The following is a 16,331-nucleotide window of genomic DNA, read 5'->3' on the forward strand; positions in this document are numbered from 1 at the left end:
CTGGACATGATTTGAAAAGGCACACACCTGTCTATATAAGGTCCCACAGTTGACAGTGCATGTCAGAGCAACAGCACACCATGAGATCGAAGGAATTGTGTCGCGGCACAGATCTGGGGAAGGGTACCAAAAACTTTCTGGGGCATTGAAGGTCTCCAAGAACACAGTGGCCTCCAACATTCTTAAATGGAAGATGTTCTAGAACCACCAAGACTCCCAGAGCTGGCCACCAGACCAAACTGTGCAATCGGGGGAGAGCAGGGCCTTGGTCAGGGAGGTGACCATGAACCTGATGGAGCTCTGTCAGTGACCATAGTTCCTCTGCTGAGATGGTCATCTTTCTGGAAGGTTCTCCCATCTCTGTAGCACTCCACCAATCAGGCCTTTATGGTAGAGTGGCCAGATGGAATCCACTCTTCAGTAAAATACACATGACAGCCCACTTGGAGTTTGCCAAAAGCCACCTAAAGGACATTCAGACCATGGTCTGATAAAACCAAGAGTGAACTCTTTGAACTGAATGCCAAGCATCATGTTTGGAGGAAACCTACGGTGAAGCATGGTGGTGGCAGCATCATGCTATGGGTATATTTTTCAGGGACTGGGAGACTAGTCAGGATCGAGGGAAAGATGAACAGAGATCCTTAATGATAACCTGCTCCGGACCTTAGACTGGGGCGACTGGGGTGAGGTCCACTTCCAATGAGACAACGACCTTAAGCACACAGCGAACATCTCTGAAGCGACCTGATAATAGCTGTGCAGCGACGCTCCCCATCCAACCTGACAGAGCTTGAGAGGATCTGTAGAGAAGAATGGGAGAAACTCCCCAAATACAGGTGTGCCAAGCTTGTAGCGTCATACCCAAGAAGACTCAAAGCTGCAATCACTGCCAAAGGTGATTCAATAAAGTACTGAGTAAAGGGTCTGAATACTTATGTAAATGTGATATTTCATTCTTTATTTATAATACATTTGCAAATTTCTAAACCTGTTTTTACTTTGTCATTTGGGTATTGTGTGTAGATTGAGGGGGGGGAGACTAATACATTTTAGAATAAGGCTGTAACGAATAATGGTCTGGGGCTTTATTTCATGGTTCGGGTTTGGACCCTTAGTTCCAGGGAAGGTAAATCTTAATGCTACAGCATACAATAACATTCTAGATGATTCTGTGCTTACAACTTTGTGGCAACTGTTTTGGGGAAGGCCCTTTCCTGTTTCAGCATGCCAATGCCCCTGTGCATAAAGCGAGGTCCGTACAGAAATGGTTTGTCGAGATCGATGTGGAAGAACTTGACTGGCCTGCACAGAGCCCTGACCTCAACCCCATCAAACACTTTCGTGATGAATTGGAACGCCGGCTACGAGCCAGACCTAATCGCTCAACATCAGTGCCCGACCTTACTAATGCTCTTGTGGTAAGTCCCCGCAGCAATGTTCCAACATCTAGTGGAAAGCCTTCCCAGAAGAGTGGACACTGTTAATGCAGCAAAAAGGGGGGAACAACTCCATTTTAATGCCCATGATTTTTTTTGGAATGAGATGTTGGATGAGCAGGTGTCCACTTTACCAAAAGTAAGTAGTTTTTATACCAGAGGAGTAAATCTGGGCCTTTCCAGGTTAGAGGGACCACTTTATTGCTTTTCAGTTGTGTACTGCAGAAAATCCATATCAGATTGTAACAGGGGAGTCCGTTACGAGGCACATCTAGCTAATATGTTATTGTGCATGTTTTTTAGTACTCACAGCTTGAGGAGCTCTAGCAAGCTGTAGCAAGGAAACTGTGCTTAAATGATTTCTAATAGCATTTCATGAGGAATTGTTTATGGTACTACATCCTCATACACTGTACAGCAGTGGTGCTCAAAACTCCTCGGGGACCCCTAGACGGTTTACGATGTTGTTGTAGCCCTGAACTAGCTCACATGATTTACCTAGTCAAGGGCTTGATGATTTAGTTGAATCAGGTGTGCCAGCTCTGGAGTAGATCAAACACACATGGTTTGAGAACCTCTGCCTTACAGACTACAGAGAGTAGGCTATGCAAGTAGCTATGCGATTTGACTCACACAGTTTGGTTGTTGATGATGACATCACTGAGGATGGGGCCATGTGGATGGAAATCCCAGCCTGTGATTGGGTGAGGACTGCAAGTCCCCTAGAGAGCATGTAAATCCCAGCATGTGATTGGAGACAGATGGGGAACCCCCAGCCAGCCATGTCCTCTGGAAACAGATGGAATCCCCAGCCAGCCACGTCTTCTGTAGACCATGGAGCTGTTCGGTTAATGAGGCCTCTTGGAGCCCCCTACCTTGTCACTACTCAGGAGGGAGTGGCAACCCCTGAGGAGTACTCTAAACCGGAGGGCCAACCAGTTAGTCCTGTCCCCCATCAGAGCCTGTCAGCTCCAGCAGCCGCTTGATATTTAAAGCATAGGTGGTTTTTGTCTAGAATGGATACAGCTTTTGTCTAAATTGACTTTTCATAGTAGGTTAATATAACTTGTGCAGCAGCCTGGGAGAATTCACATGGCAGCTCAGGATAATTAGGTTAAGGTTAGGAAAATGGTTTGGGTTAGCTAAAATACAGAAAATATATATTTTTGATGTAAATTTGACAGAAGCTAGTTAGACTAGTTTAGACTAACGGTTCAGATATCTGAACTTGTATTAATCATGGTCAAATTACCGACCATGAAATTAGTTATAAAATTGCTACATTTTCTCTCCGCCCAATGGCAAAATGTGTAGAATTGCATAAAAAGAACTCTACATTTATCTCTGCAGTCAAGTGGGGCTGCTAAAATGTTTTGCTTGTGGGGGGGTGCCCCACAAACACAATTTCGGGCCCCCAAAATCCTAGGGCTTTTGTCGTTATGGATGTGGGTACGCAGACCCTCGAGCCACTGCACTTCCTCATGAGTTACAATCAAAGTTGCCCACCCCTGATTTTAAAGGAATATAGTTAGCTATTTAAGCTCCCTAGAAAATAAGAGGGTGCATCTTAAAATAATGCAATTTGGTGACTCTTTTTAATTCTGTGTCTGTGTGCTGGTTGGCCTTGGTGCCCAGTGGGTCAGTGAGAGAGAGGCTGTATTAATTTGAAAAAATTTACTTTTTATTTAACTAGGCAAGTCAGTTAACATTCTTATTTACAATTACGGCCTACCAAAAGGCCTCCTGTGGGGACGGGGGCTGGGATTTAAAAATATAGGACAAAACACATCACGACAAAGACACCACAACACTACATAGAGACCTAAGACAACAAAGCATGATAGCAACACATTACGACGACAACAACATGGCGGCAGCAGCACAACATGATAGCAGCACAAAACATGGTACAAACATTATTGGGCACACGGGAAGTGATGCATTTTCTGTGTGGTCAGGGAAGTAGGCCAAGGCTTGAGATGTTTCTAAGCGATCCTTAAAACAAAACAAAAAAACATGAGAAAATTTGAAATAATTGTGAAAATATGAACCTAATGTTATTAGATCATTTTATAGTCCTCAAGTAGCATACCACCCTTTCTACTTAACACCGTCTCAATCACTCTTTCTTTCAGTCTATCCTCCCTTTTTCTCCTGTAAACTCAGTAATTTCTTATAAAGAAGCACTACTTTCCCTTGGTGGCTGGCAGCTGTAAAGTATATCTCTTTACCATGGCTAAGCTGATTGCTTTGTTTGTTCACTGGATGAATGGGAGGCTCTGTTTCCTTGGTTGGCTGCCTGTTGTGATGCATTTGGTTCATTCTGGCAAATCCTTATGTTGTGTTGTCGTCAGCTGGGTCTGTGAACAAGGCCAGCCTCTCAAGGTGAACAATGTTGTAGGATGTGAATTAGCTGTCACTAACATCCCAGGGCTTAGGGTTAGGTACTGCTGGTTGATTCACGATGCATAGCGTCTCATATTGACCAGAGAGAAGTGAGGTAGGAGTCTGTTAGGAACAGGCATTGTACTTGCCCAGGCCATGTGAATTGATGGTGAAGCATAGGTGGATTCTTTGTCTTCACGAGGTGATGCTGTACCAAAGGTGCTGGATAAATGAAGATGTCTTACTCAGGCCGTTTTACCATTTTGACCAAAAAAATTGGCACAGTTCCTGTCTGCTTAAGGGGTGGCTCTCCCATAGGCACCAATGTGATAGCAGCTTGGCCTGGTCTACTTAGTTCATTGACTGTATATGAACCAGAAATAAGGAGCAAGCGAATTGTCTCGCTTCCTCTTCAGTTTCTGTGTCTTCTACTGTAGGGACTTTGGCAACCTTATTTTCCACCCTTCTCCTGACGTGTACTCTTGCACACTCCCCGCCATGCATTCCACAATAGTGGAAACCCCCTTCAAGCCAATGCTTACACCAATCCTATACTTAAAAAAAAATCCGTGACGGGGAGTGTGTTGGTGAAGGCTAAAGGTTGCGTCCCGATTTTTATATCTATCTCCTGAACCACAGCCCAACGTTGCCCTTTTTCTGAGGAGGATGTTTTGGAGTGACGCAGTGAGCCCATACATGCAACCCACAGCCCGTGGGGTTAGCTAGCTACTGTAACAGAGAACTTCATCTTGTCTACTCTCCCTCTTTTTAAAGGTCATATTGATTGGTTGCCTAAAAGTCAGCTACATACAGAGATGAAGGGCAACAGTAATATTTAGTTAAACCATGGCTTTATCTAGAAAGAACACAGTTTAACAGATTACTATCTGTGAAGCTACAGTTTTATCCTCACTGCATGTTAAGGTGTTTATTTTTATTTTTTAAAGGTAGACTCAGCGATACAAAGTAAACATTTTAGTAGTATAAGGTCAACTTTCGCGAACAACAAAGAGCGTGTAGCAAGATGTTATCCTCCTCCTCAGTCTCAGACTGTATCGTTCTTATTCATTTTCAAGGCGAACAACGACTGCAGAGCTGATAAGAACCCTGCTATGATCCATCTTAACAACACTGATGTACCTGAGTAACCTTTTTTTTCTTTTTCTGTTTCAGACGAACAAAGGAGATGAGCTGTCCAGCCGTATCCAGAGGATGCTGGGTAGTTATGAAGACGTGAACAATCCCAACACTCACCAGTGTTTGGACAGCAGCTTCTCAAAGGACCCTCAATCTCACGTCGCCACAAAGTATGGGCGGCCATCTCGCAGCCGAGAGCGAGCGAAGCCTCCATTCCAGAACCCTCCTCAGTACGGGGCGAGCCAGAGCCAGAGTGGTGGTCCGTCCCGTGGTAGCCACTCTGGCCAGCCTCTGAAGAAGATCCAGGGTCCTTCCTCCTCCTACACCCAGTCCTCCCTGGATCTCAGCCAGGGCCAGGCCTGCCCAGACCCACACCAGAGAAAGACTGAGCTCTGGCCAGACCTGAGGGAGTGTGCCAGTCTTCCTCCGGTCCTCTCCGCCCTGTCCCCCCCAGCCGAGCCCCTATCCCCCCTACATTCCAGTGACCCCAGCGGATCTGAACACCAGGACTCCCCCCTGCACCCTGAGAGGCACCCGGCCTCTCCCCAACACCCCGACTCGCACTTCCCCATGGTGTCCCCCCTGGATGACCCCCAGAGAGACATCCCGCCTCCGGCCATCGATGGGACTACCCTGCCCTCTCAGACCTTCCCTCCACCGCTGGCCTCCAAACCCAACCTGGTTATGCCTCAGAAGCCCACAGCCTACGTCCGGCCCATGGACGGCCAAGACCAGGTGACCAGCGAGTCTCCGGACCTCAAGCCTTCTCCAGAAGACTTCCATGGGCAGTCTTATCATGAACCCTTACCAGACTTGAAAAGCACCAAGCCCAGCCTTTCCAAACTGAAGATACCATCACAGTCTATAGAGGTAAGCAGAACCATGTTCTGTTTTTAACCATGGTTGTGTTTGTGTGTTCCTTTTGATTAGCCTATATAGCCTGCTGTGTGAGAAATATCAGTTAATACCAGACGCATAATGAACACACAAGCCTGGGAGATTGGGTTTGAACTGGACTTTAGATTAGAACTGGACGGTGGACTTTAGATGGAAAAAATAGTTGGTCAGCAAAGAAAAAGATAAACATTACGTAACATCAAACTAACAAACCTTGAACATATCCTAAATTGGAACATGTATCAGATAGGCCTGTTTCTTAGTTGGTTAATATTGAACTTTTGGATGCCTCGACTTGCTCTGGAAAGTAGCACTTTGAAGTTTGATCAGCTTAAAACTACAGATGGATGACAATTTTTGGAGAGACTGCGTTCAGGCCCAGTGTCGATGTAGCTTATTGACACACCCTGTGAGGCTAGGTCAGCTCAGTGGAAGTCATGCAGAATGAAATGTCAGAGAGATTTGCATGCTCTAGTCTAGTTCTATTCTCTCTATGGGGGAATATTTCCATAATTGACTTTGTGTCCCAAATGGCACCTTGTTCCCTACCTAGTGCACTACTTTTGAGCGGGACCCCATAGGGCTCTGATTTTAAAAGCAGTGCACTATAAAGGGAATAGGGTGCCATTTGGGAAGCAGACTTTGCGATGGGACCTCATCCTGCCTGTTTACCTGTGGGAGGAACAGACGACGGACATCAACGGGGAAATAATCTGTCCAATGATAATGAATGGTCACTGAGACAGACGGGTGACAATTTGTCTCAACAAGTGAATGCTGGCATAATTAGCCTAATCGTTAGGGATGTGCATCTTTCCCTTTTTTTCATGAAGATTTCACGCGTGTCTTGATACAGGGTCGGTAGGTAGCCTAGCGGTTAAGAGCATTGGGCCAGTAACCGAAAGGTCACTGGTTCGAATCCCTGAGCCGACTAGGTAAAAAAAAAAATGTCTGTCTGTGCCCTTGAGCAATTGCTCCTGTAAGTCTCTCTGGATCAGAGCTAAATTACTAAGATACAGCACCTTAAGATGGTGTTCATATTCCACTTGTTGCAGCATGAATGCATTTAAAAAAAAAAAAAAAAATCTCACACACTACCCCCATAATGACAAAGTGAAAACATGGTTTTTAGACATGTTTGCACATTTTATTGAAAGTTAATTATCTAATTGACGTAAGTATTCACACACCCTGAGTCAATGCATGTTAGTGACCTTCGGCAGCGATTGTACAGCTGTGAGTCCATTTTCAAGTCTTGCCATAGATTTTTCAAGTAGATTTAAGTCAAAACTGTAACTCGGCCATTCGGGAACGTTCATTACTTCTTGGTCGGCAACTCCAGTGTAGATTTGGGCTTGTTTTAGGTAGAGGTCGACCAATTATGATTTTTCAACACCGATACTGACTATTGGAGGACCAAAAAAAGTCGATACCGATTTTAATCGGCCATTTTTATTTATATATATATATATATATATGACAATTACATCAATACTGAATGAACAATGAACACTTATTTTTACTTAATACATTATTTAGTTTCAAGTAAATAATGAAACATGTTTAATTTGGTTTAAATAATGCAAAAACACAGCTAGCAACTTATCTTGGCTCCTTGCTGCACTTGCGTAACAGGTGGTCAGCCTGCCACGCAGTTTCCTCATGGAATGCCATGTAATCGGCCATGATCGTCATCCAAAAATGCTGATTACCGATTTATGAAAACTTGAAATCGGCCATGCCGATTTAATAGGACGACCTCTAGTTTTAGGTTATTGTCCTGAGGGAAGTTGAATTAATCTCCCAGTGTCGGGTGGAAAGCAGACTAAACCAGGTTTTACTCTAGGATTTTGCCTGTGCTGAGCTCAATTCCCTCTTTTTTTTTTACCTTGATAAACCTGGTTCAGTCCTTAACGATTACAAGCATACCCATAACATAATGCAGCTACTACTTGAAAATATAGAGAGTGGTACTCAGTAATGTGTTTTATTGGATTTGCCCCAAACATAAAAAATGAATTGCTATGCCAAATATTTTGAATTATTACTTTAGTGCCTTGTTGCAAACAGGGATGTATGTTTTGGAATATTTAAAAAAATTCTCTACAGGCGTTGTTCTTTGTCAATTAGTTATTCCACAAGACTAACTTATGTTGATCCATCCTCAGTTATCTCCTGTAACAGCCTTTTAAACCCAGTAACTGTTTTAAAGACACCATTGGCCTCATGAAATCTTTCCTCTCCAGTGACTGAGTTAGGAAGGACGCCTTTATCTCTGTAGTGACTGTGTGTATTGACACACCATCCAACATTTTATTAATAACTAAACTATGCTCAAAGGGATATTTGTCCATTTTTTTAATTTTTTTAAATTATTATTATTATTTTATTTTTTTACCCATCTACCAATAGGTCCCCTTCTTTGCAAGGCATTGGAAACGCTCCCTGGTCTTTGTGGTTGAATCTGTGTTTGAAATTCACTGCTCGACTCAGGGACCTTACAGATAATTGTATGTGTGGGGTACAGAGATGAGGTAGTCATTCTAAAATCATGTTAAACACTATTATTGCTCACAGTGAGCCCATGCAACTCATTATGTGACTAGTTAAGTACATTTTTACTCCTGAACAAATTGGTTGAATACTTATTGACTGCGCTTTTACATTTTTATTGAATTTATCCAACAAAACATAATTCCACTGACAATTTGGGGATATTGTGTGTGTGGGCCAGTGACCAAAAATCTCAATCAATTTTAAATTCAGACACAACAAAATGTGGAAACAGTCAAGGGGTGTGAATACTTTCTGAAGGCTCTGTACATGGGCACTAATACGACGCAGGAACGATGTGTTTTGATTAGAGAACGAATCGGTTTGATACGATTCAATGCACATTTGTTGAATAAACCTTCATGTTCCATTCTAAATTAAAATCTGCTGCTGCTGGGACTCTGAGCTGGATCTGTTTGGGTTGGGTGGATATGTGTATGTGATGCATGTCTATGGCATGTCTATGGTGTGTACAATGTAGGCACCTGATTTGAGCCATAAGGGATACTAGACATCTACCGCCCCACAACCTCGAGTCTTCTTCGGTGTGACGCTACAAGCTTGGCACGCCTGTATTTGGAGAGTTTCTCCCATTCTTCTCTGCAGATCCTCTCAAGCTCTGTCAGGTTGGATAGCTGCTGCACAGCTATTTTCAGGTCTCCAGAGATGGTCGATCGGGTTCAAGTCTGAGCTCTTGCTTGGCCACTCAAGGACATTCAGAGACTTGTCCCGAAGCCACTCCTGCGTTGTCTTGGCTGTGTTCTTAGGGTCGTTGTCCTGTTGGAAGGTGACCCTTCACCCCAGTCTGAGGTCCTGAGCAGCTTTTCATCAAGGATCTTGCTGTACTTTGCTCTGTTCATCTTTCCCTCGATCCTGACTAGTCTCCCAGTCCCTGCTGCTGAATAACATCCCCACAGCATGATGCTGCCACCACCATGCTTCACCGTAGGGATGGTGCCAGGTTTCCTCCAGATGTGACGCTTGGCATTCAGGCCAAAGAGTTCAATCTTGGTTTCATCAGACCAGAGAATCTTGTTTCTCATGGTCTGAGAGTCCTTAAGGTGCTTTTTGACAAACTCCAAGCGGGCTGTCATGTGACTTCCATCTGGCCAATCTACCATAAAGGCCTGCTTGGTGTAGTGCTGCAGAGATGGTTGTCCTTCTGGAAGATTCTCTCATCCCCACAGAGGATCTCGGGAGCTCTGTCAGAGTGACCATCGAGATTCTTGGTCACCTCCCTGACCAAGGCCCTTCTCCCCCGATTGCTCAGTTTGGCCGGGCGGCCAGCTCTAGGAAGAGGCTGTGTGGTTCTAAACTTCTTCCATTTCAGAATGATGGAGGTCACTGTGTGGACTTTCAATGCTTCAGAAAAAAAAATTGTACCCTTCCCCAGATCTGTGCCTCGACACAATTACTGTCTTGGCTACTGTCTACGGACAATTCCTTCGATCTCATTACTTGGTTTTTGCTCTGACATGCACTGTCAACTGTTGGACATTTATATAGACAGGTGTGGCTTTCCAAATCATCTCCAATCAATTAAATTTATCACAGGTGGACTCCAATCAAGTTGTAGAAACATCTCTAGGATGATCAATGGAAACAGGATGCACCTGCGCTCAATGTTCGAGTCTCATAGCAAATGTTCTGAATGCTTATGTAAATAAGGTATTTCTGTTTTTATTTTTAATACATTTGCTTAAATTTCTAAACTGTTTTCTCTTTGTCATTATGGGGTATTGTGTGTAGGTTGACAAGGATTGTTATTTTAATACATTTTAGAATAAGGCTGTAATTTTAACAAAATGTGGAAAAAGTCAAAGGAGTCTGAATACTTCACGAATACACTGTATATAGCACAATCGAATGGTTTTGACCGTTTGGAAGTTTTTATGGAGTGATCCTCTCTTCTCGCTTCGTCCATGCAGTGTGCGCCTCGCGAAAGAGATTCCTCGTTACACAGGGTTTAGTTGATAATTTCATATCTAAAAATGACCATATACACTGATTTTGTTTAAAGAAACGCTTTCAAAGCTATTGCTGATGGTGAAATTAAACAATCAACATAAAATGTGTTGTCAGCGCCGTTCAGCAGGTATAACCAGATGAGTTGTCTCTGGGAGCTTTTATCCAGTAAAACAGAATTTTCAGGATAGATGGCAGTAACCAAGGAAATTACATGGGTTGTCACTCAATGAAGAAGACCCATCAATTGTCACAAAAGATGATGTATTTTTGGAGGGTAGAAAGAATGTAATATAATCAATAGATTTTTGTAACGTTTGAATCCGTTTTCGGAGCTATGCAGGCTAAATTTGGACCGATTTCACTTGTATCTTATGCATCGGCCCCCGATTTTTCAAATGTTTATCTGTGAATTGTTACAACCCTACTTGAGTAAACTTGACTAATCGGGTACTGTATGTTTTTGTAGGCCTAACAAATTCACTTTGCAATGAATTCATTCCCCCCTCTAATCACCTCACAGCCCTCATCATACTTGCAGATCAGATTTATGTCTCTGAAAGCCTCAGATCCGACTAGAGAATTCTCCCTCGGGTTGTTTTCACAGGGTTTTTTTCTGGATCAAAATGGGGCTTAGGTGGTGGGCACGGCGAGGGTATGACCAATGGCGTGGTCTCCGATCTAATATTTTAGTGCCCCTCTCGGTAGCAGAGAACATTTTAACTGTTTTTAAAGTGGTTCTTCACATTTTGCCATGGGGCGGAGAGAAATCTTTACTGTTTTTTAAACCTAGTTTCCTGCTATTTTACACATTTTGCAATGCTTTATGCCGTATTCTTATTCTGAGTGACTCAAACATTATAACAAAACCAATCATACCATGATATTTTTGGGAATTTTCGATTCTCCCTGATGATTTTTATTTTTTTATGTTGCCTGTCCAAGACTTTTCTATGCATAAACCCTGGAAGAGCAGAGCTTGTTGACGATACTGTTTTGAGCCAAGATTATTCTCCAACTTTCTCTCCACCCAGAGAGGACATCTTCTGAGAGCAGAGCAGCACACGTCATAGTATTATTTATGCAGCCTTTCCAAGGCTGTCCACAATCCAGATATATTAAACGTCTCTCTTATGTGGAATGTGGCCAATCCCCTCCCTCCCCACAGCCCAGGCTGCACCTGCAGCAGCTCTGCTCATTGTCGGGGGACCCCTTTCTCGCCCTGCCCTGGCCCCTGCCTCGCCTGGCACTGGTACACGTGGACACTAACCCAGCAGTGCTGATTTGGCAGGCTGCCGTTTACACCCATTGTGGGCTCTAATCCAGCAGAGGATTGCTGTGTAGTGACTCATAACCCCCGACCCTTCAACTCACCCCCCCTCACTCTACAAACTGAACACGAATAGAGCTGACAGGTCAGATAACTCCCCTAGTCATTGTCAGAGGGGCACATCTGTTCTAGATTATATATTTCTATCTGAACATTCCACAATGTTGTGTCCTACTGAACACATGCAGCCCTGATGGTCCATTTGATTTTAAATCCATAGTGAATGTCCTGGAGAGTGGGTGATGTAGAGGTGTTTTGTGTCTGGGGTTCCATTTGGTTATCGAGCTTGAAGCTGCCTGCTCTCTCTCCCTCCCCGGCTACTTGAAGCATTGTGCTCTACTCTGCTATCTAAGCCCTGCCTCGGTCATACAGTAGTGTAATGCTTCTGCGATTTAACAATGGAATTTAGCAGAATAATCTCTCTCTGGTTGTTTGCCTGGGCAACTCAGACTCTGAGACACCCGGGAACTTTAGAGTGGGACTGAAGGTACTGAGAGAAACTGTTTGGTTCAAAAAAGTTTCCACGTAGACCTACGAACTAAAACCTAAAGAAATGCCTGCTTGTGAAGGAGCTTCAAAACGCTCAGTAAATGTTTGCTGTTTTAAATAAAGTACTGATTACAAAAGTGAAGCCGAGACTAAACATAGTAGTGTGTTGGATCTGTAGCACACATGTTGGCCATAATGATGTATGCTTAGTAGTGGGGACAGTCAGGAAAGTCTTCTTGGGTCAGTGACGAGGCTGAAGTAAAGGCGCTCCGAGAAATGGGTGTGTGTGTGTGTATCTGTGGCTTTGCATTTCAGCAAAACGCCCACACGCACACACTGTCGTCAGGCCCGGCAGTCTGGTGCTTGTTAACACGCAGTGAGACAATCACAGTCAGTAGTAATACATGGTTGTTGAGGAGGCTTCTCTGTAGCCACTGGCCAAACTCAAGGTAGGCCAAACGGATTCCTAGATTTTATCACACAGTTGTACGTTTCTGAGGCTGTATTTACACGTCAGCCGAATTCTGATGTTTTTCTACTATTTGGTCTTTTAACCAATCAGATCTTTTGGCCATAATTGGGCTGCCTAAGTCTCTCACTTAGAACTGCAATGCTCAAAGTAGCTAGACTATACTACCTGTCTGGTACACATAAGGAATGCAGTGAGGTGGTGTTGCTATGGTGATTGTTTATGTTGTGATCCAGACCTGGTTCCTGTTTGGAAACAGTCCATGCCATTGTACCCCATCCTAGATCCCCCAGCGTTGGTTAGTCGTGTGTGTGTGTTGGAATGTGGTTGAGCAGTAGTCTGGTGGCTGGCTCTACAGTAGTATGGGGTTTGGAAAGAAGGGTGTGTCGTGTTAGCAGTAAATATAATTAATCTTGGCTACTGAGTTGTTTTTTTAAGACTAATCTTGACATTTCGAGGCATACTCTGTAGGACTGCCAGGGACCTCGTGATACCATATTATCACGATACTTAGGTGCTGATACAACGTGTGTTACGTTTCTATATGTATTGTAATTCGACGTTCCAAACATTGCTCACCATATGTCTGCTGCAGAGGGACAAGACAGAGACATGAGACAACTACTTTTGATCAGTCATGGAAATACTAGCACAGACATTTTGTTTTAAAAACAAGATGGAGAACAAGCTATGAAGGAAAAATACTGGGATTTCGGTTCAGATGCAGCCAACTATTGCAAAAATTATATTGCGATATTGTCATAACGACCCCCCCCCCCCCCCCCCCCCCTTCAAGAGGCTGAAGAAATTCGGCTTGACCCCTAAGACCCTCACAAACTTCTACAGATGCACCAATGAGACCATTCTGCACTGCCTGCCCTCCAGGAGATCTACAGCACCCGGTGTCACAAGAAGGCCAAGAAGATCAAGGACCTCAGCCACCTGAGCCTCCACACGGCCTGTTCACCCTGCTACAATCTAGAAGGCAGAGACCGTACAGGTGCATGAAAGCTGGGAACGAGAGACTGATAGAAGCTGTTTATCTCCAGGCCATCAGGCTGTTAGTCATCATTAGCCGGCCTCTGCCCGGTACCCTGCCCAGAACCTTAGACACTGTCCCTTTAGAGACTGCTGCCCTATATACATAGTCATTGAACGCTGGTCACTTTAATAATGTTTACATACTGTTTTACCCACTTCATATGTATATATGTACATTGGAGACAGTTTTTCCATACATTATCTATACTGAAGAACAAACTTCAATGATTTTACTGAGTTACAATTCATAAAAGGAAATTAGTCAATTTAAATACCTTTTTATTAGGCCCTAATTTATAGATTAGCAAACCTAATTTACTAGCTAGTTAGCTAGAAAGCTAAGTGGTTAGCTTATTCCAGATTGGACGGAGTCTGAGGACAAAGTGAGGGAAATTGTCTCGGAGAAACTGAAGATAGACCACAGGAAGATCTGAGTTGGAGTGCGCCCACAGGACTGGAAAACCCACCACCGGCCCAGGTGACAGGCCCAGGTGACAGGCCCAGGCCGATAGTCGTCAAGTTCCTGAGGTTCAAGGACAAGGTAGCGGTTCTGGAAAGAGCCAAGAACTTGAAAGGACCGTACATCTTCCTCAACAAGGATTATCCTGAAGCTGTGAGCCAGAAGAGAAAATAACTATCCCAGCCATGAAAGCTGCCAGAGCGCGTAGGGACATTGCTTACATCTGATATGACCGGCTCATTGTCCACCCTCCCTCCCAGGAGCCTGGAAGGAAGGAGAGAACCAAGCCTATGGGTTCGTAGCTTCAACCCCGCAGCGCACACACACACTTACACACACACCAAATGATTAATGGACTAAATGTATATTTTGCTTTGTTTGCTATCTTGGAGAAGCTACCCAGGAAAGGGCTGAAAATAGCCCATATTAATATGTAACCTTAGAAATAAGGTTCATGAAATCAATAACTTGCTAACATCAGATAGCATTCATATATTATCCATGTTTGAGACTCGCTTAGATAATTCCTTTGATACAGCAGTAGTAACAGGAATGCTTATGGGGAGGTATTGCTATAAATATATATATATTCAGAGCCATATCCCAGTAATGCTTAGAGAAAATCTCATGTAAAGTGTTATTGAAGTGTTGTGGTTGCAGGTTCACCTGCCTCATCTAAAGCCTATTATTTTGTGGTGTTGCTATAGGCCACCAAGTGCTAACAGTCAGTATCTAAATAATGTGTGTGAAATGCTAGATGGTGTGTGTGACGTAAACACAGAGGTGTACTTTCTTGGGGACCTGAATATTGACTGTCTTTCATCAAGCTGTCTGCTCAAGAGGAAGCTTCACTAACCAGAGCCTGTAATCTGGTTCAGGTTATTAATCAACCTACCAGGGTGTTTACAAACACTACAGGAACAAGATCATCCACATGTATCGATCACATGTTTACTAATACTGTAGAACTCTGTTCTAAAGCTGTATACACACACATTGGATGTAGTGATGACAATATAGTGACTATATCTAGGAGAACCAAGGTTCCTAAAGCTGGGCCTAAAATAGTGTATTAGAGATCATACAAAAGTTTTTGCTGTGACTAATATGTGAATGATGTAAAAAAATGTGTTGGTCTGATGTGATTTAATGAGGAACATCCAGACGCTACACCTTTAATGAATTTATGAAATTGCTTCTTCCAATTATTGATAAACGTGCAACTGTTAAACTAACTTTTAAAACTGGCTCATGGATTGATGAGGAATTGAACAACGGTATGGTTGAAAGGGGGGGGTCAAAAGGAGTGGCTAAGTCTGGCTGACTTACTGGAAATTGTGACTAAACTTAACAAAAATACGAAACTTTTATGAAGCCAATATCAATGATATGGAAAATAGCTTTGGCATACTTTAAATTACATTATGGGTAGAAAGACACATTGAACTCCATTGAATCAGATGGCTTCCTTTTGCTTTCACTGAATCAGATGGCTTATTCATCACAAAACTATGTAATGTTGGCTATTATTTTAATGATTACCTCATTGGCAAAGTGGGCGAACTTAAGCAGGAAATGCCAACAACGAATAGTGAGCCATCGTATTCATGCATAAAAAAAATGAATAATGTAAGAAAAGCATTGTAAGCTATAATTTTATAAAGTTAGTGTGGGACAGGTGGAAAAAGGATTGCTCAATACTGGCACAACTCCTGGCATTGACAACTAACATGGAACTCAAACCGGCTGCGCCCATGCGCCATCGTGCATCAATGTCCCCCCACACCAAACGTGATCATGACACGCAGGTTAAAATATCAAAACAAACTCTCAACCAATTACATTAATTTGGGGAGAGGTCGAAAAGCATTAAACATTTATGGCAATTTAGCTAGCTTGCACTTGCTAGCTAATTTGTCCTATTTAGCTAGCTTGCTGTTGCTAGCTAATTTGTCCTGGGATATAAACATTGCGTTGTTGTTACCTGAAATGCACAAGGTCCTCTACTCTGACAATTAATCCACACATAAAACGGTCAACCGAATCGTTTCTAGTCATCTCTCCTCCTTCCAGGCCTTTTCTTCTCTGGACTTTATATTGCGGTTGGCAACTTTCATAAATTAGGTGCATTACCGCCACTGACCTCCGTCGTCTTTCAGTCACCCA

The 16,331-nt window shown here is 43.4% G+C and overlaps 1 protein-coding gene across 3 annotated transcripts in view; it reads left to right on the forward strand.

Annotated features, from left to right (window-relative positions):
• Nucleotides 1–16,331, forward strand: part of LOC120044852 (AF4/FMR2 family member 1-like) — a 77,517-nt gene that overhangs the window by 9,975 nt on the left and 51,211 nt on the right. For all 3 annotated transcript variants that reach the window (XM_038989540.1, XM_038989541.1, XM_038989542.1), the window contains exon 3: nucleotides 4,998–5,831. In XM_038989540.1, coding sequence (XP_038845468.1) covers nucleotides 4,998–5,831 — 834 coding nt within the window. The remainder of the gene's footprint in view (nucleotides 1–4,997; nucleotides 5,832–16,331) is intronic.

This window comes from Salvelinus namaycush, chromosome 3, assembly GCF_016432855.1.
Source record: "Salvelinus namaycush isolate Seneca chromosome 3, SaNama_1.0, whole genome shotgun sequence".
Classification (NCBI taxonomy): domain Eukaryota; kingdom Metazoa; phylum Chordata; class Actinopteri; order Salmoniformes; family Salmonidae; genus Salvelinus; species Salvelinus namaycush.